Source organism: Peromyscus leucopus, chromosome 6 (genome assembly GCF_004664715.2).
Source record: "Peromyscus leucopus breed LL Stock chromosome 6, UCI_PerLeu_2.1, whole genome shotgun sequence".
Classification (NCBI taxonomy): domain Eukaryota; kingdom Metazoa; phylum Chordata; class Mammalia; order Rodentia; family Cricetidae; genus Peromyscus; species Peromyscus leucopus.
In genome coordinates this window covers 96,038,542-96,063,076 of record NC_051068.1, presented here as the reverse complement: position 1 = coordinate 96,063,076, position 24,535 = coordinate 96,038,542, and the positions used below count along the sequence as shown (strand labels likewise).

The window sequence follows — 24,535 nt, the reverse complement described above, 5'->3', positions numbered from 1 at the left end:
AACGCTTCCAACTGTACTCCCGGAAGTCGACAGTATTCACTGATGACTGTGGTAAGACCTAGACAACTCAGGGAAGATGGAAAACTGGGAGGCCAGGAAACCGGGAAGTTCATCCGCAAGGATATTAAAGGTGCCCGTGACCGGAACAGGACTAGACCTGGTGAGATTCGGGGGAGGCTATCTGGAATCGCGCAGACATTCAAAATAAGCTCAGTAGAAACACATCTTTCAACCCAAACAATCAAATAATTTTTTTTTAGTTAAAGATATTTTGTCACTGGCATAAACTTAAAGGAAGAAAGATTTATTCCGGCTGTTTCAGAGGACTCAGTCCATGGCCGCTGGGCCCCACGGGGTTGGGCAGAACCTCATGGTGGAGGAGCACGTAGCATGTATGTGTTGTTAGTGTGTTTGTGTTCACACACCTCACGAGCAGAGGGCACAATGGAAAAGGGTCATGTATTAATTCCTTTTCTGTGGCTATCACGTCCAAAGCAACTGACAGAACTTGGGTTTTTTTCTGGTTTATGGTTCTAGAGGGTTAGATTCCAAAACACTAGGAAAATCGGGGCGGAATGTGGCCAGCATGGTGGCAGGACCAGGAAGCTGAAAGCTCACATCTTGAACCAGGAGCACGGTGCAGAGACAGCAAACTTAGGAAAAGGATCTGAAGCTCGAAAAGGCCACCTTCTGGGACCCACTTCCTCTGGTAAGCCACACCTTCTAAGCCTCCCCAGACGGTGCCACCAGCTGGAGCCCAGGTAGTCAAACACATAATCCTACAGGGGAACTTTTCTTTCAGACCACCGCAGGCCAGGAACAAGAGAGCCCCAAAGACTGACTTCCTCTAGGTAGATCCTATCTCCTAAACCTTCAGAGCCTTCCAAGACAGCAGCTGACCAGGAAGAAAGCATCTGTGAGGATCTTTCACATTCAAGCCAGAAGAAAAGTTAAGTCCTAACAACTAAAGTACTGAGAGCTGATGAAGTTGAATCCTTAATGTATCATGAAGTTTGTTATAAACACTGGATACTTTATCACAAATTTCAAGTTAGTAGAAATATAAAAATAGCCAAATGCTTCACCCCTCTCTGTATCTGTCCCCTTTGCAAGGGGACACTTTCCCTGATCAGAAGGCGGCGCCCTCCCTCCAAGCCCTCAGTCTGCTGTGAACCTGAGTATGCCTCCGCCACAGGTCCAGGTGAGAACAGAAGCCCCCTCGTGTGGCCAGTGTCCCAGGTCTTCCTCAGGCCCTGGAGGACTCAGGGCTAACAGAAGAGCTTCTGGGGGGGGGGGGAGAGGACCACTTACAGGGCTGGGGATGGAGTCGGGATCCAGCTTCCTCTGGACCTGTGGTGGTGGTCCAGCCATCTGTGCAGGCCCTCCAGGGAAGCCTCCTGGGTAAGACAGCTGTGAACCTCCCATCTGTGGTCCATAGTTGGCTGCTTGAAAAAGAAAGAAAAGAAAAAAATGTCAATCTCCGAACCCAGGTGTAAGACTCACTGACCACATCACACCGCTGACTCAAGCATGCCACCAGGTCCACCTTGCTGAATACAGCAGGAAATTAAAAGTGAGTTCCCACACCTCCTCTTTAACCTGCTCTCCTGACACTAGCCAGAGGCTACTGTCGCTTCACAGTCGACCCAGAAACCTACCTGATTTCCAGCTCTGGACACCCCTAGGGGACCCACGCCTTGGTCTCACCCTGCCCACCTTACCTGGTTGTGCAGGGTAGCCAGCACCCAGGCTCTGGCCTGCTGGAGGTGGGGGCTGGTGGTACTGGGCATTCAGAGGATTAGGTCCAGGAAGTCCATCCTGCCTGTGGGTTGGTGGAGCCATAGGAGAGGCACCAGGGCCATTCAGGGTGGTGGGAGGTGGTGGTAGAACCTGAGATCCTGGCTGCAAAATAGATGGCTGTGGAGGTTGTGGAGGCCCCTGGAAGGAGCCTGCTGACTGGCTCTGGGGAGTCATGCCCACACCTGTGGAAGAGAGAAGACCATGCCTCAGTGCCACATTTCTCAGCTCTGAGGCCTACAGAGAGCATGACAGAGACACTTGTTTCCCATGCACTTATGAATTATATATTTATGTATATATTATGGCCACAAATTAAAATCTTCCCTCAGAACGTAATAAAAAACATTACTTGGGGGCATTTTTTACAGATAAAAAAGTTAGAAGATTATAAAAGCAACACCTCTAGTTTGGGTAAGAAATTTCTTTTAGAAAAAGGTTTTGTATTTGTGTGTGGGCATGTGCACATGGAAGCCAGAAAGAGCTACAATTACAGGCAGTTATGAGCAGCCACGTGGGTGCTGAGAGCTGAACCTGGGTCCACTGCAAGCGCAGGAAGGGCCCCTAACCCCTGAGCCATCTCTCCAGTCCCCAGTGAGAGACTTCTTAACAGCACAAATTTTATCTCCAGTTCATTAACTTTACATGACCCTTGAACTAACTTAAGACATCTGTATCTCCTACAGAACCTTGAAAATAATATAAAAGAAAAACCTGTACAGAGCAAGCATTATTCAGATAGCTTACACCTCCAATAAATTATTTGCATTCTGCGTTTGACTTGACTGACTGAGTTCAGAAGTGGGCAGAAATAAGTTGAAGTTCGGGGCCACTGACAGGCTCTCCATCCCCACTGGAAACACATATTGTTTCCTGGTCTAGGTTTATGTGAAACGTAGTTGCTTCCTAAGTCGTCCATTTGGAAACTGGTAAAAAGATCAGAAGCATTCCGGGTGACTTTTATCAATCCTTCTAAGGGAGTGTGCTGGCTAGTTTAATGTCAGCTTGGCATGGCTAGAGTTCTCTTAGAAAGGAGATTCTCAACGGAGAAAATTCGTCCAGCAGACTGGCCTGTGGTGCATTTTCTCGATTGATGTGGAAGGGCCCCCCTCACTGTGGGGGGTAGGTAGGTGATCCTGGATTCTGTAAGAAATGAGGCTGAGCAAACCACAAGGAGCAAGCCAGTAAAACAGCACTCCTGCATGGCCTCTGCACCAGCCCCTGTGTCTAGGGTCTTCCTTGAGTTCTTTCTCTGACTTCCCTGAATGACTGACTACAAGCTGTAAGACCAACACAAAACAAAACAAAGAAAACCTTCTTTCTTTCCTCCCCAAGTTGCTTTTGGTCATGGTGTTTTATTACAACAATAGAAACTCTAACTAAGGCATAAGCTGGTACCAGGGCGTAAGGTGTGGCTGTGACAGACCTGACCATGTGCTCTTTAGAGGACTGTCATAGCATTTGAACTTGGGGTTGAAAACCTTCGGGTGCTCAGAGATCAGTGGACTGTTCTGTTGGGACTTGGGAGGTAATGGTGTGAGCAGTGCAGGTGGAGGCCTGACTGGTGAAGTTTCAGAGGAAAGCGGAGACTCTCCCAGGGCCATTTTTGTGATATTTTCATGTGAAGAATCTGTAGTATGCTGGGTGGAGGTGAAGCACGCCTTTACTCCCAGCACTCGGGAGGCAGAGGCAGGCAGATCTCTGTGAGTTCAAGATCAGCCTGGTCTACAGTGATTTTCAGGACAGCCAGGGCTACACAGAGAAAGCCTGTTTCAAAGGAAAATAAAAAAGAATCCATGGTGTTGGTCGGGCAGTGGTGGCACACACTTTTATTCCCAGCACTCAAGAGGCAGAGGCAGACACATCTCTGAGTCCGATGCCAGCCTGGTCTACAGAGTGAGTTCCAGGACAGCCAGGACTACATAGAGAAACCCTGTCTCAAAACAAACAAATGAACAAAGAAGAATCCATGGTGTCAGCTGGAGCTGAAAAACCAGCTGTGTTTAACAAGAAACCAGAACCACTGGGGTAAAACATTTGCTTTGCTGAGACAATGGATCCTGGTCAGCTGGGGCCAGAGAATTGGCTGTGATTAAGAAGAGACAGGCATCAGCACCCAGAGATTGTGGGCCAGAAGAAACCAAGGCTGTACCCTGTGCTGGCAGCCAGACTTGACAATATGGAAGAGTTTCCCAAGTGGTAGTGTTTTTGCAGGCATGAATGAGTCATGGAGAGCAGCTCGGCACAATGAGAGGCCAGGGGAGGCCACTGGTCAGGGTACAACCTCTGCTGAAGTAGAAGCCCCAGGACTGAAGGGATCATGGAGAGAAGCTGAGGCTTGGCACCATGTGACAGGGCCAGTCTCTGAAGAGAGCCCAAGAGAGGCTATTTGTGAAAACACAGCACTGTTGCAGCAGGCGGCCTCAGCATCTTCTCTAAATGCTAGAACCAAGGTCCTCTGCATCAGCTCCTGCCTCCAGGTTCCTGCCCTGAGCTCCTGGCCTGACTTCTCTCAGCGGTGGACAGTTGCTTGGAGGTCTAAGCTGAAATACACCCTTTCCTCCTGATGTTGTTCTTGGTCCTGGTGTTTTATCACAGCAGTAGGAAGACAACCACAGAGCCGTGGGTCTCAACCTGTCTATTGCTGAGACCCCTTAACACAGTTCCTCGTATTGTGATGACTCTCAACCAGAAAGTTACTTTGTTACTACTTCAAACGTGTGATTTTACTAGTGTTATGAAATGTAATGTAAACAGCTGACACGCAAATGATCTTAGGTGACTCTCGTGAAAGGGTCATTTGACCCTCACAGGAGTCTCGACCTTAAAGTATAACATGTAGCCATGCTGCTACTAGAGAGGCCATTCCTAATCTCTCCTGTTTTCTGGTTTGTGGCATCTGAGATTTGATTCTTCCAATGACCTAAACCTGGAATTAAAACTCACTGTAAAACAATACCTATTTCATTTTCAATTTAGAGGACCTGTATTAAACAATACAATTTTAAAACTACCCTCACGGCTCCTCAATTAATTACACTGTCTAATGCTTATTTGTAAAGTCAGCGTTTTTGTTTTTTATTGTTCTAGCACTGAATGTTCTGAGGATTCTTCAGTTTTCTTGAAATAGAAGCAATATGCTCAGGAGAAAACCAGCCATAGTATTAACGGTTTATATAAAAATGCACCAGGTAGCATTTTAATATATCATGCCAGAGTTAGGTCTATCTTTGAAAAAAGAAGAAAAGATGAGGGTGGAGCATAGTTCAGTGGTAGCCTAGCATGTTTGGGGTTCTGGGTTCATCCCCCGCCCCACAAAGAGCACTGGATGGGGGCCCTGAATGAACAGTGGCCATGCACATTTACCATAGCTGTTGATCTGCATGGAGCTGAACTGGCTGCCCAGCTGGGTGACAGAGGAAGTGGACCCAGGACCCGGGTAAGATGACTGTGGCAGGGGCTGGCCGGATGCATAAGAGGGCGCCACGTTATTGACAGGTGGGGGTCCTGGAAATCTAAGAGACAAAAGGCATTGTTAGTATCACAGAGTTTCTTAAGCAAGTAACACACAAAATAGTTAATATATTCTAAAACAAACAAAAATACCTTCTGAATGGGGTCAGAAAAAAGACTGATACTGTGGATCAAATATTTAATCTTGATCCGAGCTCAAAATAACCCATGTAGTTTGACCCCACATCTCCACTCACGTGTTTCCTATGTCAAGGGAGAGAGAAGTTTCTAACATGAACCCAAAGACCAGCTTTGGAAATCAGCTGGAAAGGTGAGCCCAGCGTAGCCGCTTCACATGCACTAAACTCGATCAACAGAACAGAACGAAACAAAAGGCAAGGACACTTGTTTTGTGGTTGTGTGTTTGTGATCACTCTGACCCAGGTTTTCAACAACATGTGGCCTGTCTTACATTCTGAGGTCAGCAAGGCACAGCCTACAAAATGGTGTAGGATGGCCAACACTGCAGTATGTTTGCAGAGGGTGGTCTTTGCTCTTGTGTTTTTCGTTTATAAATTTCATCACGCTTTTCACCTTTGATGGAATTTGAAGCTGTGTTTGTCTGTTGTGTGTCACCGTCACTGTTTGAATCTAAGCAATGGCCGTCACCCAAGCAGTGGTCCCCCCCTGGTGACACATGACAGGAAGCTAAGGAGCTGGGAGTCCTTGTGAATCTTTTCTTACTAACTTCCAATTGTGATTAAAATTAAGGTGTCCCAGATTGCAGGGTCTGAGGGGCTGGAGAGATGGCTCAGTGCTTCAATGCACTTATTGCTCTTGCAGAGGACCCGAATCTGATTCCCAGCACCCACATGGCTAAAACCACCACCCAGACACATAAAAGGAAGAAAAAGGGCACTAAAGAAAGGAGAGGGTGTAGCTCAGTGGAAGAACACTTTCCTAGCCTGTTCAAGGCCAGGGATGTAGTCCTCAGCACTACAAACAAGCAAATAAAGTTGATGTCTGATGTTCACTGCTCCCTCTGTTTACACTGCAACATTTCTTAGTAGAGTCTCATACATTCATTTTGGGAAGCGAGGTCTCCTTCATTCTCCAACTCGCTATTTCTTGGTCAAAACAGATGAATTACAATTGACTAGCTGTCATTTCCCCGTATGATGAGAACACTGACTTCTTAGAGTATAAATTTTAACAGCTTAATCCTGCCTAGAAGTGCCTTCTGTGGAAAGCTTTAGAAGTGCTTGTAAGTACTTCAAGACAGTCATCCTGCTCCAGCCATGATCAAATAGAAACACATACTCAGGTATGTGTGGTGGTTTGAATGTAATGGGCCTCTATAAGCTCATAGAGAGTGGCACTATTAGGAGGTGCGGCCTTGTTTGAACTAAGTGTGGCCCTGTTAGAGGAAGAGTGTCACTGTGTGGGAGGGCTTTGAGGTCTCCCCTATGCTCAAGCTACATCTAGTTCAGTTTACTTCCTGTTGCCTACAGATCAAGATGTACGACTCTCAGCTCCTTCTCCAGCACCATGTCTGCCTGCATGCTGCCATGTCCTACCATGATAAACCTCTGAATTGTAAGCCACCCCAATTAAATGTCTTCCTTTATAAGAGTTTCCATGGTCATGGTGTCTCTACAGAAATAGAAACCCTAAGACAGTATGGTTTATAAATTTTATCAGATATTTCTTTTGAAATAATAGATCTTTAAGATTTATTTAGTTTATTTTTATGTGTATTTTAGCCTCTGTGTAGGGATGAAGTGCTGTCACTCACAAAGAAAGATTATATGTAGTCAGCTGTGGTGACACATGCCTGAACTCCCAGCTCTAGAGAGGGTGAGGCAGAAGGATCATCACAGTGACTTTAAAAGAAAAAAAAAGGAAATTATGTGCATGTGTGCATGTGTGTGTGTGTGTGTGTGTGTGTGTGTGTGTGTGTGTGTGTGTGTGTATTATTGGTTTTGAGGGAGTTTCTAAAATAGTATGTGTGGTGGTTAGAATTAGAATGGCCACCACAGGTTCATATATTTGATGTTTAGTCACCAGGGAGTGGAACTCTTTGGAAGAATTAGAAGGATTAGGAGGTGTGGCCTTGTTGGAAGAAGTGACACTAGAGGGGAGCTTTGAGGTGTCAAAAGCTCATGCCAGGCCAAGTCTCTCTCACTCCTCCTCTCTCTGCTCTCTCTACTTGTGGATCATGATGCAGCACTCTCAGCTACTGATCCAGTGGTCCCTATATGCCACCATGCTCCCTATCATGATGAAAATGGACTGAACTGTGAGCAAGCCCCCAAATAAATCCTTTCTTTTGCAAGAGTGGCCTTGGTCATGGTGTCTTCTACAACAATAGAACACTGACTAACAGTAAGTTTCTATCTGCCTTTCTCAAAGATCATTGGTGTTCTCTATCTCTCTGCAGACTCCTTCTTCTGCCCTGGCCTCACATCTACTTCCCCACTTAAATCTTTCCCTTCCCATTATTCTCTTACCCACCCCATACTGTCTGTGTTGGACTCTCTCTCCTCCATTATTCTTCCATCAACACAAACACAATGACCCCTTTCTAATTTCCTGGCTTCTAGAAGTGCTCCAATTTAAATACATATATCTACAGACCCAAGGCTAGCCTCCAAATATGAGAGAGAACATACAACATTTGTCTTTCTGGATCTGGGTGAACAGATTCAGAAAGATTATATCCAGTTCCGTCCAGTGACCTGAAAATTTCATTTTTCTTTACAGCTAAATAAATTCCACTCTGCATCTGTTCTGCATTTTCATTACCCATTTATCAGTTTGTAGAGATCTAGGCTACTTCCATTTCCTGGCTATTATGACTAGAGAGCATCAATGAACTTGGATAAGTAAATATCTCTGCAGTAGGATATAGAGTCCTCTGGGTATATGCTCAAGAGTGGTACAGCTGGATCATGTGGTAGATCTGTTTATTGTCAGCTGTTTGAAGAGCCTCCACACTGTTTTCCATAGTGACTAGCTATATCAGTTTGCACTTGAACCAACACTGAGTAATGGTTCTCCTTTCCATATATCCTCTCCAGCATTTGTTTTCTTGATCCTAGGCAGTCTGGCTGGGGTAAAATGAAGTCTCAAGGTAGTTTAATTTGCAATTACCTGATGGTTAGTTTTAGGTTTGAGTTACTGGTCAGTGGGGTCTCATAACTCCTCCAAAACAAACAGACTATTGCTATTGCTGGCAGCACTATTGCAGAAGTTCTTAGTAAGGTCCTTTTGCTGCAGATACAACATACTCGAGTCACAGGACACAGAAAGATCAAGCTGATACTGAACTGGAAGTTTCCTCCCTTCTGGCTAGCTTCCATGGAGCTAGAAGCTGCTATGCAGACTGCTAGGAGGAGGGGAGTCACCAACAGTCTTATTCGGCTGCCAACCCTGGGAACTATAGTAATGACCAGCATGGCAAGATACACTCAGGGATGCAACAGTGGCATGAACGTCATGGGGGAAACCAAGCACTACTGGATTTAAGGCCCGTTCTACAGGAGGACATGCATGCCCAGTCCTGTAACTATGACCAAGAACCCATGGTCAGGGAACTCACATGCCTCAGCACTGAACCTATTACTGCTTTGCTAAATGGGTACAGTATCAAACTGCCCTCTACATACCTATCATGATATCCACAGGTCAGTACAGCTCTGAGACCTCATCAGAGCAGCTTCTTTTTACAATGGATAGATGTGAAATACAAAGACTCACAATAGGTCAAAGTGAGAAAAAAAAAAAAATGACTGTGGTGTCCTCAGCCCTAATTGGAACATCTGTATCTTACCCAAAGCTCAGAGATCACGGTGAAAGAGGAGGCAGAAAGACAGGAAGAGCCTAAAAATGTGGAGGGCTGCTGAGAAGCAGTGTTTTCCAGACATGACCATGGCACACATGAACGCACAACAGCTGTGGCTGTCTGGACAAGACCACGCCAGTAGCGATTCCGTCACAGGTAAGGGACGGAATCACAAGGTCCCACCCCCAGCCGAGGAGCGGTTTAGTTCAGGGAAGCGGGCCCTGGTCAGCTGCCCACGCTCCACTGGACGGCACTCCACACATTTACATAGTCCAGACAGCACTCACTGGACTCTGAAGTTAAACAAGAGAGCAAATGAAGTAGCCAGTGTCCTGGGGGTTCTGGGAGGAGTTGGGGAGGAGGGTGGGGTGAGTGTGATCAAAACACATTGAATACATGCGTGACATTCTCAAAGAATAAATTAAAAATTATTTCTGAAAAGCTTCTAAAACATAAAAGGTGCAAAGAGAAGGAGGAATGGAGGAAAGAAGAGAGGAAAAAAGAGAGAGGGAGGGAGGGAGAAAGGTCACACACGTCTAGTCTCCTCTGAGCCTCTGCCATCAGATTAGTGTGACTCACTCACAAGATCACTATGTCCTTAGCCTTTGCACCGCTCTCTGTGTATAGAAACGTGTCCCACGGGGCAGATAAGAGGCCACCTGGAAACCCAGCCTGAAATATTAGACATTCTCCCCAACTTTGTCATCTCTCAAACCTACTTCTAACTTTTAGGCCAGTATTTAAGTTGTACCAGGTCAAAAGTGCTGGGGAAAGACCAGGACCTAATTGTGCTTCCTTGCCATCAGAGTCAAAGTCGATTCTGAAACCGAGCTCCCTGGAGTCAGCAGATCCAGGCAGAGCAATCCATAGATAGCAAGTGGACTTTCCATCCCATGACATGGCACACCATATCCAATGGAATGACTTTGAGAGCTGCTGACACACACGGACTGAGCCTATGGGCTGCAGTGGGTAGCGTGGGCTGTACAAAGTAGCTTGCGTGCAAAATCCCCACAACAATGTCTTCGAGATGTGAATGATGAGAAAGCAAAAACACACAGAGGTTAGGTTGGTTCTACACCAGTTAACAATAGGATAGTCTGAGAAATGTGCCACTGGTGTTCTTGCCCCTGGGCAAACATCATAGGATATACAAGCCTGGATGGAAGTGCCTATCACACCCGTAGGCTACAGCGTACACACAGCCTGCTATTCCTAGAACCATGGTGTGCAAAAGATCGCTCACAGAAATCAAGCAAAGAGAAAAATGCAACTAAGATGCAGTGAAGTAGCTCCGGCAAGCAGCTGCTGACTCACAACGCGTGCGTCACAACAGAGGTCTCCAAGTAGGAGAACACTCTAAAATAATGATCAGTACTATGGGAAACACCTGACCTGGTGCAGCCACTGCATCCCTACCCAGGGTTCTGTGCTGGCAGTGAGCAGACCTGTGAACACCAGCGGCACCCCAAGCACATGAGTAGTGTGTTTTGAGGGGATGGCATTCAGATGCTGTGGCACCACTAGGCCCCAGGAATTCTCTAGCTTCATTAGAACCTGTGGATCACGCTGTTCATGGGAGGAACAAGTCTACATAGTGTAGTCGGAAGGTTCTCCAAAGGAGAGAGATGCAGGAGGAGCAAGATGTGGAAGTCCTGGTAAGCCACCAAGCCACACGGCTTTATAGATTTATAGATGCATATAGATTAATAGAGATGGGCTGAGTTTAGTTGTAAGAGCTAGCTAGCAAGAGGCTTGCCATAGGCCATACAGTCAATAATTAACATTAAGTGATTATTTTATAAGCGGCTGAGGGACCTCGGGGCGGGTGGGACCGGAGAAACCTTAGGCTACAACAAAGCATGTGACTAGAACGTGTGCAGCCAACAACCCCCTAAGGCATGCCTGGCAAACATGTCCACACTCCTCAGGGTGCCAGCCTTGTCCTGGGCTCATGACATCATTCCCAGGAATGACAAGACATCAAAGAAATCCACCAGCCAGGCCAGTACCGGTGACCAAAATTTGTTCTCAAAACCACTGGTTCCATCTTTGAATTTCTCTTCTAAATCCTGAGATGCCAGGGAGGGAGTTTACAGTAATGAGCTGTCCTGGGTCTTCTTCCTTCTCCTTCTGGACTAAGAAGATCACTTCCTCATGTTTCCAGTGAGGAATTAAGGCCAAGGAATGTCACCAAATACCCCAGGCTACTCTGCTATTGAGGCCAAAGCTGCCTTGAAGTTCTCAGCATTTCTTTTCTATATTTATTTATTTATTCTTAGATATTTTTAAAGCTTAACATCATTGTTGACAATTCCATATATTTATACAATGTATTGTGTTGACATGGATTCCCTACACATTCTCTTAGCCCTCTCCCATTCCTGCCCATGCCATTCTTATCTCCAACTAGCGTTCATGGTTTATTGAGGGGGAGTATTATGGTTTTTGAATCACTACATTTAATTAGGGTCAAGTGGATGAATGTGGGTGGGAGGCTATTTACCAAGGCATGGATAACTTACCAAGGGCCACCCCACTGAACAAGATGGTATTCCCTGCATGCCCTGGGAGTCACTAATGGCCCACAGCTCCTCAGGGAAGAAGGGTAGGACTTCACGAGTGCCCCCCACATCCACACTGCAACGCTGAGGACCTAATTTTGTGTCGGTAACGTGCACGTTTCCACAGCTCCTGTGCACTCAGGACTCCACTGGTGATACCACATCTGGAGGACAGCTGTACAGCACTCCTCCCCATCCCCTGGCTCTTACAGTGTTTTCAGCCCCTCTCCCGCCGTGTCTGCTGAACCCAGGAGGGGCTGATGGCCCATTTCCGGGCTGAGCGCTCAACGGTCACTTCGTCTCAGTACTCGGCTCAGTTTATAGTCTCTGCACTATCATCCGCTGTAAAAAGGAGACTTTTCTGACCGAGGCTTTCATGGGCCTGCCTCTGACTCCCTCTTTCCCAACTCACTACAAACACAAGCACAAGATACATCGCTTGAGCTGCTTTTACAGAAGGCTTGCCGATTTACACAGCCCCAGTCCATGGCTTAAAACGTACATTTATATTTACATTATATGTGAATATAAATAAAAACACATTTACATTATATGTATGTTAAAATGCTTGCAAGTGTTTTAGCTACATGTCCATCTAGCAAAACAACAAGAGTAGATTCTGCCCTAGAGTGACCTCGCCAGCAGCATGCTCTTAACCAAGTTCACAACACCAGGCATGACATCCTTCTGCAGACTGGGTTCCAAATCCAAGCAGAAAGCTATTGGCTTCCCCCGTAACAGGCATGTCACTATGTACCAGTGGGTGTATCCACCCTGGCAGATTGGTGGTACAGTATAGAGGATCCACAGTTATATCAGGCTCCTTGGATTTCTGAGGCAAAGTTTTGCTCTGTAGTCTAGCCTGGTCTAGAGCTATATAACCCAGGCTAGACTTGAACTCATGACAGTCCTTCTGCCTCGATCTTCCAGAGTGCTAGATACAGGTATACGCCACTGCATGCAATGGTTCTCAGCATTGTGTACCCCCACTGCCCAGGCATCATGCTTTGGAGACTAAAGGCCAGGTCACAACAAGGCCTTCGAAATCCTTGCTTTGTCCTCAAACCACAGGCATGCTCACAAGTGAAACTCCATTTTTTGTCCCCTGTGTGACGCTTCTCTGTGATGCCATAGCTACATCTTAGTGCTAGTTACCACAACAAACAAAATCCGGGAGCATCAGGCTCAAAAGCACTGCCAGGGCATTCGCTGATGATGTCAGAATCTCCACTTTCTGATTACCGGGAGTGACATCCTTCCTCCAAGACACAGACTCACCCTACAGACTCACTCCTCTGCCCCACCCCCCTCCACCTGACAACCTGGGAAAGGAAGAGGGAAGCGGGGCCTCTGGGCCAGCCTTGGAGCAGCTCCAAGGTAAAAGCTGCTAGGTGCTGGACTCCTGTAGGTGGAAACAGCCCGTGGGACAAGTACCACGGGGATTTCCAAGCCCTGAGGGGTGCTGCTGGCTCCACCCCAGGTGATAGTCCCTTATGGATCACAGGCTCTCAATATCTCTGGCAGATCTTGGCTTTCCTAGGCCTGCCTCTGACTTCCTCTTTCTCCATTTATTACAAATAAACACAGGCTGTAGTTTTGGAGTGGCTTCCGCAGCAGCCCTGCCAATGAAGCGTCCCTGGCTGGCCTACCTACGCCTTCCCTATTGAACCCACGGAAGGCACCACTGGCCTCAGTCTGATTTCGTCTTAAAACTTCTGGTAGGCACTTACTGGTAATGAGCGCGGGGATGCGGGCAGCTCCGGAGAAGAGAATGATCTAAGAGAATTCCTAAGTTTTAATGTTTTGTTTTATCCTGAGTCAGGGTCTCACTATGTAGCCCTGGCTAGCCTGGAACTTGCTATGTAGATCAGGCTGGCTTCACGCTCACAGAGATCGTCCCACTTCTGCTTCCCAAGGGCTGAGATTAAAGGTATGCGCGGCCATGGCCAGCATGGTCTAATATTCTGTATGACACATAGACTCTGGGTGTCTGAAGGAACTGGAGATAAACACAAAACTCTAAAAATAAGCTGAATACAACCCCAAACTAAAATGCATAGTTATGTGTTCTTAAATGTGGAACTTACAAAGCCGTTAAACTTTCAACCAAGAAACACACAAGTTTAGAAGGTTCTTAAGGAGAGTACTTTGGGGCCTTCAAAGGAGGGATGAAATGTACTTAGCTCACCTTTGGGGAGGATGGCCTGGGGCATGGGCTCCATTTGGGCCAAACTGTGGGGGTCCAGGAGGTAAAGGCCCTGGGGGCAATAGCCCTGAAGGAGCAGCAGCAGCTCCCAAAGGCCCGGATGGCTTCATCATGCCTGCAACAGAAGGGAACAGTTAAGGGCATGTTAAAATGTGAAGGGAAATAATAATGCAAAGGAGGAAAATGAACGGAACGTGAGTGAAGGAGGGATGCCAACGGGCAGACAGACACAAGGCCCTTCCAACCTCCCTCAGCCTCTCTCTCCAGAGCGGCTATTGTTATTTGGTAATAATAATATTAAAAGAACAAAAAATAATTTTTTTATCAAATGGAAAGTTGAATAGAAGAAATCAACTCTGCATAAGGTTGGAGGTGACCTAACAGAACTCAGTACCTCACGAACACTAGATCACACAAAGAAAAGCAAAAATATAAGATGGTGATAAAGTAAGTCAACAAATCAGAAAGCAGCCTGGTAGAGCATCCTAAAGGCAGACAAGACAAGGCCCTGACAGTGCCTTTGGAGAGCTGCCTGTCACTCCAGCGTATCCTGAGACAGGCGAGGGAGTGTTTAAGGCATCACACTCAGAGAACGTGGGAATCCCACGCAATGGCGGGTGCTCCTCGCAGTGACCACTTTCCTGCCATGGCTCCTCAGAGAGTGTCTTAACTAGGGTTTCTGTCGCTGTGATGAAACACCGTGACCAAAAAGCAAACTAGGAAGGAAAGGGGTTATTAGGCTTCTGCTTCCATATCATTGTAGGAAGTCAGGACAGGAACTCAAACAGATCAGGAACCTGGAGGCAGGAGCTGATGCAGAGGCCATGGAGGAGAGCAGCTTACTGACCTGCTTCCCATGGTTTACTCAGTCTGCTTTCTTATAGAACCCAGGACCACCAGCCTGGGATGGCACCACCCACACTAGCTGGGCCCTCCCCCTTCAATCACTAATTAAGAAAATGCCCTAGAGGCTTGCCTACAGCCGGATCTTAGGGAGGCATTTTCGCAGTTGAGGTTCCCTCCCTTTGGATGGCTCCAGCTTGTGTCAAGTTGACATAAAACTAGCCAGCACAGAGAGCTTTAGGTTTCTCTTTGGAACCTTTTTCGGGCGTTTTTCTCTTTTCTTCTAAAGCAGCGGTGGCAGAGGAGTACCCAAGCCTGGTGATGGAGAACCCAAGCCGTGTCTGCATTAACCAGCAGTTGCTCAGAACTGGATGAGGAGCTTCCTCTGAGGACCTTTGCATCTTTGTAAAATGAAAATGAAATCTACTCTAGACAGGCTGGCCCCTTGACCTTTAGCCCTGCTCCCCTCTGTGCGCCCCTGTGACCTCCCAGCTGCCTGTGTGTTCTCCTCCATTACACCTGGAGGTGGCATCCATACTGATTTCTTTCTGTTCCCTCCCCACCACACACAACCCCACCCCCACCCCTCCCCCAGGCAGAAGGGAAATGATGGCCTGGGTCACAGCCACCCAGGAAGACCTCGTCAGACTGTGCTGGTGCCTTCAGGAAAGCACTTTCCTTTCGTGTCCTTGGATCATCCAGCCCACGTGACTGGGGGAGCAGCGGTCTTTGGGAGTGGTTTCAGACTGAAATGCCTATCAAGCCTCATCAAGCATGATTCCTTGAACTGAAGACTGTCCGTCCGTGCTGAGGATGGAGCCCAGGACCCCACACACGAGGTAAGCCCCAGTTCATAGCCCAAGTCATAGCCCAGGCCTTCTTTATATTTTATCTTTTTAAAATGAAGTCTTGTTAAATTACCTAGGCTGCCTTTGAACTTGCTCTTCGTCCGGGAAGACTCTAAACTTCAGTCCTCTCTCACACCTTAGCCTCCTGAGCACAAGGGGTCACAGGCCCACACCACAGCCTGAGTGAGGAACGTTGTCTATTAACTTCATACTCAGAGTCCTACTTGCAACTTCTCATATAGGACAAATAATAAATATCCTTATTTAATTTTAAATTATTTGAACTGATAAAAATATATATTAGTGTGGTACCATTGATAAAGTCATAGATATAGTCTGTGATATTCTCACCAGGTTAAATACGTATATCAGAAACATCATTTTATGGTAAAGCAACTGAACACTCTTTCCATAGCTATTTGAGAAACACAGTGCATACATGGTACCTCTCTGTACCTACTATACAATACCACATGAGCTCACTGCTTCTATCTAACTCAGCTCCCACTAATCAAATTTCCTCCTCCTCTTCCTCCTCCTTCTCCTCCCACTATCCCAGCTTCTAAGAACCACCTTCAATTTTCAACATCTATAAGATCAACTTCCTTAGCTCCCACATACGACTCAGATCATGTAGTATTTTTCCTACATGAATTTTAAAAAGCTCTTTGTAGTAGACTGTCTTTTTAGGGTGTGTTACTTTCGTTTATGTTGCGTTGTTTAACTCTATGAAGCTGTGTTGTTATTGTGCCCGTCTAACACACCTGATGGTCTAATAAAGATCAGAATAGCCAATAGCGGCAGGAGAGAGGATGGGCGAGGCTAGCTGACAGCGAGAATATACAGGAGGAGGAAAGGGGGTGAGGGGGAAGAGAGGGAGGACCAGGGGCCAGCCACCCAGCTACACAGCAAGTCATGGAGTAAGAGTAAGATTTACAGAAGTAAGAGAACGGGAAAAGCCCCAAGGCAAAAGGTAGATGGGATAATTTAGGTTAAGGAAAGCTGGCTAGAAACCATGCCAAGCTAAGGCCGGGCATTCATAATTAAGAATAAGCCACCGTATGTGATATATTTGGGAGCTGGGTGGTGACCCCCCCAAAAAAGTAAAAAACAACATTACAACAGTTCTTCAAACACTACGTTTTCAGATGATGTTCAGCAATGTAAGAAAACCACGAGGCTTGCAGCCACACTGACTGCGTTTGAATGCCTTCCCTACCACGGAGCTGCTCTGACTGAAAAACCTAGATACTTTACTTTGTCTTTCAGACCCTCGACTTTTAAGGCTGCGTCACAGCTGTGATCTCCCTGCTCTCCAGGACTGCTTTGAGAAGTAGGCAAGGCAAAGAGCTATGGGAACACTCAAAACCACTCTCTCCTGCCTGGCCATATGCCCTGACTTCCTTTTTTAGGGCTTATGGTTTAATAAAACATAGACAATTAAGAACACACTATGTTTTTATTTTTAAAATGTTAGTTTGGACAAGAGTAGAAATCCACAGGAGCATCGCCAGAATCTTTCAGGTTAAATAATTACTGCCTAAACAGGAGCCAGATACCCTTACCAGTCAAATAAGCAGGTGTCTTAGTTTCTGTTGCTCTGCTAAACACCACGACTAACAGCAACTTGGGGAAGAAAGATGTTTAATGCATCTTACAACTCTCAGCTCACACCTCATCCCTGAGGGAAGCCAGGGCTGGCACTCAAGGCAAGAAGCTGGAAGCGGGAACTGAAATGTTTTTGAGGCCATGGAGGAGTGTCGTTTACAGGTTTATTTCCCATGGCTCGATCAGCCTGTTTTCTTACACAGCTTAGGACCGCCTGCCCAGGGGTAGCAATACCCACAGTGGGCTGGGACCACCCTCCTCATCAATGATTAAAAACAAATCCCTACAGACCAGTGTGGTGGAGGCATTTCCTCAGTTGTGGTTTCTCTTCCCAGATAACTCTAGCTCATGTCAAGACACCAACAACAACAACAACCACCAGGCTAGCAGGTTAGTGGCCAGTTTCACCAGCTTCCCTGTGTCAGGAGACTTGCAGCAGTCCAGAGGCACACACAGAGAACTTTAGAAATCTGTCCCAGTAAGATATGCTCTCCCTCTTACTTTTGGAGGTCAACCATGATTCACATTCCCTCAACATGCATTTAGCATGCCTCCAGTTCACTAAGGGTACTTGGGGAGGACACAACCATGCAAGAAACAGTGACCCTGTCATGTGACAAGAGTTACAACATGCAGAGGGACTCCTACCCTTCCTGGAAAAATCAGTGAGGAGAGACAGCTTGAGGCACACCTTCAGGACAGTGCCTTCTTAGAACAGCAGACAGGACATGGGACTCTAGCCAGAAGCGGAGCCTGACCAGTGGTCTGAGAAAGCATGGCCTAATCAGGGACTGGCAGAGGGCTGGGTGGACACAGTGCAGGGGGTAAGGTGACAAGAACAGAAATCGCCATCCAGATTGGCTGGAGTCAGACTGCAAGGTCTGGTGTGTCATTTGGACTCCGTCCCCAGGGCAAAGGGAAGTCAGTATCATGGTGACTGGCAGAGGCAGACAGTCTTTGATGGGCCACAGAGTTGGCGTTTTCAAAAGTGACCAGACACAAAGAGGATCGAGTTCTTCAGAGCAGGAGGGGAACTTTAAGAGGAAAGGAATACCACAGCAGGAGAAAGAAATACTTATGCCAGAAGAGCCATCTTTAACATGGCGGCAGGTATTATGGGCCGGTTTACTCAGCGGGAGCATCGATCCTCTCCAGGCTTGTCTTCACCTATGATCCTGAGCTAGAAACATAGACTCTCTGTTTCCTAGGATCCTCAACGGTTTCTTTCTTTTTCTATGCAAAGCGACACACCTTTGAGAACCTTGGGCCAGCTCTGTGGCACAGGTTGCCCCTCTGCCCGAGAAGGAAGTGATTTTTGGTAGAATGGTCCTGTGTGGGCTGAACAATTTTGTAGACTGGATAAGACGATCCTAAGTCCTGGGCTTGGTCTTTCTCTGTCTCCTGATATCCATTAACAAACCCTTTTCCACTACAAGGGATTCTGTTATCAGCAAAGGGACTCTGATCAAAACAACATCATGGAAAAGCAGACCTTAAATTGGATCCCATTTCTAACAAAGGAAAACAAAAATCAAAGCACATTTGTGGGAGAAAAAACTTTTTATCTAAAACACACAAACATAAGCTTCCTGCTACATTTGTGAATCCTAATGGCCAGTGCTCCCAAAGCTCTGAGCTGAGCTGGTGGTTACCTATATAAACTCGGGGTGTAGTAGCAGCCTTCCCACTACCCCAGGCCCGACCCCAGAACAATGACAAGTCTGCCCTCTGTTTCCAGCCACAGATGATTTTGCCACTCAGAAGACACTTGGAAATGCCAAGACATTTTGATGTGCTAAAACTCCTTGAGGAGGAGGGGGATCCACTGGTGTCTAGTGGACATAGACCATAGACCATGGGTGCTGCTAAAATGCACAGGGCATCCCCTTACACACACACACACACACACACACACACACACACACACACACACACACGCATACGAAAGAGAGAGACAGATAGAGACAGAGAGAATGTAAATGAGTATGAGTTCGTTCATGTCAGATGTCAAGAATGCTGAGATTTAGAAACCCTGCCCCCAACACAGTATACCGATCCCTACTTTCTCCTCCACGCCTTCTAATAATCAGTGTAGCTCTTTCTCACTGTGTACCGGAGTGTGACCCTTTCCAGTTTAAATCATTGCAGTGGTACCTTTGATATGGCCCCACTACTTTGCACTTTAAGCATGCCCCCCACCTCCCTACCCCTCTCCCTGCGCTCACATGCTGAGTGTCTAGTTTATACCACCTTCCTACCTACAAGTCTCCCTGGCCGCTGCCTCTCAGGTCATTCCTGTATGATGATGCTTTGTCCCTGACCCTGTCTCAGAGCCTGGCACTTGGCTCCTGCTGTGGCTGCTGTGTGCTTCCCGGCCCACCCCCCTCTTCCTCTCTGAGGCCCTCCCCAGGAACTGCAGGTGTCAAGCAGCCTACTGTGTGTGCTGCCCTCCAGATAGGTCAGTAACACAGGGACCGAGATGATGGTATTTGTTGTTTTGTGACAAGTTGTTTGCTCACTCAATAAATCAGTTAGATTTGTTACCACGGAACATGAAAATTACAAAAACACGATCAATGGGTGCTGACAGAGATGCAGTTTGTGGAAAACACCAGGCAAGATTCAGCACTGGCTACTCTGGTGGATCAGACACTGAAAAAAAAAAGCCACAACTAGGTTGTGTGTCAGAAAACCAACAAGAAGATCACATCCAATGTGTGTGTAAAATATCTGTGAGATGGTACTGGGAAAGGGAACCCAGAGCCCCATGCACAGCAGCCAAGTACATGCTCTATCACTCAGCCCCGGCCACCTAGAACAGCAGTGTGGAAAACGGTTTAAAGTCCGGCACAGTGTCAGGAGGATAAAGCAGGGGAAGAGGTGTAAGTAAGCTGGGGAAACACCTGCTCAGAGCTGCCTGTTAGTCTGAAGGAGCATGAGAGAGACAGCTGTGAAGATGACATGGAGGACCGTCATCTTCATGGGAGAGCCGGGTGCTAAGCCGGCACCCGGTGTAACCACCACGCCAGTGACAAGTTGGCATCTGTGAAGTAACGGAAGAGGGGCCAGCACAGGTGAACTGAAAAGCAGAAAACGGATAAAACAAGGAAGGCCTAAGGAACTGACGTATAAAGAGAGGCAATGGGAAGTCATACAAGGTTTTAAGCCAAGTGTGTTACACAAAACTCTTCCAGTTCAAGAGCAGATGGTCTGAGGAAAGGCAGCACCAGGTAGACAGATGCCTAAGGGCTAAGGGGCTGTTTGTGACCTGGGTGAGAGATGGATGGACTGAACAAACACTGCAACAGAATGGGAGGAGGAAAGAGGTAGGAGAGATGTTCATGACTGCTCAAAACAAGTCTGGGAGACAGGCAGGTGGCACACGCACAAATATGCAGGCAAAAACTCAAACATGTAAGATACAATTTTTAAAAAATAAAAAAAAAACTCTTGGAAGACTGACTGGATTGGAACAGATAAAAAATAAAAATGTCTGTTTTGATTTGGGAGTTTTTGTTTCCTAGGTCTCATTCAGCCCAGACTGGCCTTGAACTTGCTATCTAGCCAAGGCTAGTGTAGCAGGAATTTTAAAAGTTCTTATTAATAAAATCAAACCCGAGGCCAGTTATTGGGGTGAGTACTGGAAGGTCAGAGAGACAGAACAAGCCACAGCTATCTCACCTCGCCGGATCCTCAGCTGGTCTTGTCTCCTCAGACTGGAGGCCTCTGAGTCCTCATCCGAATGGCTCTCAGCTGAATTACTGCTCTTAACCAGCCACATGCTTAACCAGCCAAATTCTTCTAGTTTCTGGTCCTCACGCCTTATATACATTTATGCTTTCTACCACCACTCCCTGGGATTAAAGGCTGGCTTTCTGGGATTAAAGGCGTGTGTCACCATGCTTGGCTATTTCCAGTGTGGCCTTGAACTCACAGAGATCCAGAGGGATTTCTATCTCTGGAATGCTAGGATTAAAGGTGTGAGTGCCACCATTTTCTAGCCTTTGTATTTAGTGGCTGTCTGTTCTCTGACCCCAGATAAATTTATTAGAGTACACAATATTTTGGGGAACACAATACCACCACAGGCTAGTCTTGAACTCCTTACCCTCCTGGCTCAATCTTTTGAGTGCTAAGCTTACAGGCATGTGCCACCATAGCTGGTGTGCTTTGGTTTTTATAATAATGAAAAGTTTGGGCATTGATCCTAAATAAGTGAGAAGTCTGACATGTGATGTGGAATACCAGTAAAAAGCAGGCTTCAAGCCGGGCGGTGGTGGCGCACGCCTTTAATCCCAGCACTCGGGAGGCAGAGGCAGGCGGATCTCTGTGAGTTCGAGGCCAGCCTGGGCTACCAAGTGAGTCCCAGGAAAGGCGCAAAGCTACACAGAAAAACCCTGTCTCGAAAAACCAAAAAAACAAAACAAAACAAACAAACAAACAAACAAAAAAAGCAGGCTTCAGTGAAAGAGAACAAGTTGCTCTGAATATGAGTGGGCCATGCCTAAGTACACAGGCGAACGGTGGAAAGCCAGGCATAGGGAAGACTTCTAGGCTGAAGACGGAGATCTAAGAGATGAGTATGTACTTCACGTGCCCTGCTGTGAGAGCCTCTCCAGAGGACGCTGTCACGTCAGACCGCGGCTTCCGTTAACGACTACCAACTAGGACTACCCCACGTCGGAGTCCAAGGAACGAATAACCATAGACAAGTGACATTAGCAATTTACCTGGTGGAGACGTTACATGCGACGGATCCCCATAGTGTCCATAATGAGGGGGTGAAAGGCCCATTCCAGGCTGGGACTGAGAATACGGGGGTGTCGCCACATAACCTTGTTGGCTCATTATGAAACTATCATTCCAAAGGAGAGCCACTGCAGAAAAACCCTGCAAGAGTAAAAACAAGAAGTTGGCAGGAGGATTTTAGATGCTTAATGCTATTAAAACTATAAACACTATCAAGAAACATGTAGGATGGCTTGGAAACCAGTACAAGTGTCCATTCGGGAAATATCTTCATATTTTATACAACATTACATATCATATTGTCACCCCCTGGATATGGCTTAAGACATCTCCTTGGGATTCAGCAGCTTCACTCTAGTGGTCCCAGGAAAATTCTCAGGCACAAATCTAAATGGTAATTGCCAACCCCCCAACCCCCACCCCAGAAGCCTGAATTGCTTCCTACAGTCTCTCATTAGTATTCCTACAATTCTGCGTCTTGGTTTCCATGGTCACATTTTGAAAGTATACCGTGCTATTCAAGTGACTGACCACCATGATTACAAGTAGTCTGCAGCCAGATGTTTCATGACTTGGATCTTTCTGGTGCCCTTCTAATTAGTCATCTTAATCCATAGTTAAGACAAGAAAAAAGCCATAGTCCATCGGCTATAGCCTGTGATAGAACTGATAATAGCCTCTGTGAGTCATAATTTGACAAGCCAGTGAGTGGCAGCTTCAGTCATCACAGTCAAAGATGCTAGGAAGGTTTCTGATTTACATGATGTCACACCTCTAAGAACACTAGCACCAGTATTTAAGGAACCAAGAGAAAAGTTTCATATGTGGGTAGTCATACCTGATCACAAATACAAAGGTCCCATCTTGAGTCTATTTAGAGCTCAAATACCAATTAGCTTTACGCTTTTATGTTTCCAGGTTTTGATAAAACGTATCTCCTAGGGAGGTTTTCAAAAGACGTTTGTTTGCTTGCTTGCTTGGTTGTCTTTTTGTTTGTTTGTTTGTTTGTTTTCCCCCAAGACAGGGTGTCTCTGTGTAGCCCTGGCTGTCTTGGAACCAGCTCTGTAGACCAGACTAGCCTCAAATTCATAGAGACCTGCCTGCTGTGTAACAAGACAGGGGGTCCTCTGAACCCTGGCAAAAGAACTGGGTTTTCATGTCCCATCTGCCAATGCATAGCTTTGTGACACAGGGCAAAGTGGGCCTCGGTTTTCTGTTCTAGAAAATGAAGTGTCCAAAAGCCATATATATGCACGTGAAACGCGGCTTCTCTAGTTCCTTTCCAGTTTCTCCACCAGACATTTGCATACCTCTCCTGTCATTTCTTGCTGCTGCTTTTTAAGATAAAGACCAGCCCTCCCTGCCTTCTAAGACATGGGCTCTGTCTTAATTCTGGAAACGGCATGCAAATCTATAATGTGAAGGCCAAAATTCACGATTTAGCTTTGTTTTCATATTAAAACTTAAGCTTCTGAGGGGCAACCGAGAAAAAGTAGTATGAGGTCACTGTCTTCTTAACGGAGGACAGAAAGGCAGACAAAGGTCTCCAGTCCACTGTGTTCCTGACAACACTTTCCCTCCTCCCACTGCGCATAGAGAGACGTGGCAGCCTGCTTGGCCCCATCCAGCCCAGCCCCTTTCGAAGACCGCACCGGCACACCCACGCAGCAGCTGCGGGAGGGAAGCGGGGCAGCGATGCTCCCTGCAAAGGACGGGAAGCAGCCCAGCCCTCTTCCCTGGTCCTGGGAGGAATTCGCTTCCTCACCCTACTATGCCACGTCAAACTTCCTCACCCAGAACACCAAGTTGCAGAAACCTGACTCAGCTGCAAGCAGCGGCGGCGGCGGCGGCGACATGGCAGAAAGCCACTTGGCACCGAGCGGCCTCGGATCCAAACCCAGAGCGCTCGCATTCCACAAACACATCCTTCCCTGTCCACTGTCACCCGGGACAAGTTCGCGTTCCCCTCTAAGGATGTCCCGGAGCCGAACGCTGCAGTTGACATTTTCCCTCGGAATATTTCCAGCCCTCTCTTCCTCCTCCTCCTCCTCTGGGAACCGGGGAGCCAAGTTGATGGGGAGTCGCGGTGCAGCCGCGTGTGGACGCTCGGCGGGCACCCCCGCTGCGCCCCGAGTCCGCCGTACCTGCGACTCCCCAACGTCCCCATCCCCCTCCCTGCGTCCCGCGCCCCGGCGTCCGCGGTACCTGCTCTGCACGCTCCGCGCCCCGCGCCGCCGCCGCCGCCGCCGCCGCCGCCGAGTCGCTCTGGGCTGCGAGTGCCACGTCAGGCGCCCGGCTGCGCGCGCGCTGGACCCGCTCGCTCCCGCGGCGCGCACCGGCGGGGGGGGGGCCGCGCCTCCCGCTGCGGCCTCCCGCCTCTTTCCGGGTCTTTTCCGCTCGCCTTTTCCTTCTCCAGGCCCCGCCCCGTCCAACTTGTCAAAGATCGTCGGGTGGCGTTCCGCCCGGGGGAGCCCGCGGGAGGGACCGGGAGGTGAGGAGGGCGCGCTCTGTGTTCAACAGGTGGCTCCCAATAGCGGCGCTGCGCGTACCTTACTGGAAGGGACGCGTGTCCGGGACGGCACGGTGGTTGCAAGAGCGATCTGGCTCGCGGACAGACAATTTG

The 24,535-nt window shown here is 47.5% G+C and overlaps 1 protein-coding gene across 4 annotated transcripts in view; it reads right to left on the bottom strand.

The window, feature by feature from the left end:
* Sec24d (SEC24 homolog D, COPII coat complex component) overlaps window positions 1-24,201 on the bottom strand; it is a 97,954-nt gene extending 73,753 nt beyond the window's left edge. For 2 of the 4 annotated variants that reach the window (XM_037207051.1, XM_037207052.1), the window contains exons 1-6: window positions 23,706-23,952; window positions 21,894-22,053; window positions 13,847-13,979; window positions 5,164-5,312; window positions 1,722-1,982; window positions 1,312-1,445 (exon numbers count right to left, since the gene is read on the bottom strand). In XM_037207051.1, coding sequence (XP_037062946.1) covers window positions 1,312-1,445; window positions 1,722-1,982; window positions 5,164-5,312; window positions 13,847-13,979; window positions 21,894-22,053; window positions 23,706-23,837 — 969 coding nt within the window. In that variant the 5' untranslated portion in view covers window positions 23,838-23,952. Of the gene's footprint in view, window positions 1-1,311; window positions 1,446-1,721; window positions 1,983-5,163; window positions 5,313-13,846; window positions 13,980-21,893; window positions 22,054-23,705; window positions 23,954-24,117 lie in introns of those variants that run through there. The other 2 variants (XM_028881470.2, XM_028881469.2) reach the window with 2 other exon arrangements.
* Window positions 24,202-24,535: the final 334 nt, after the last annotated feature.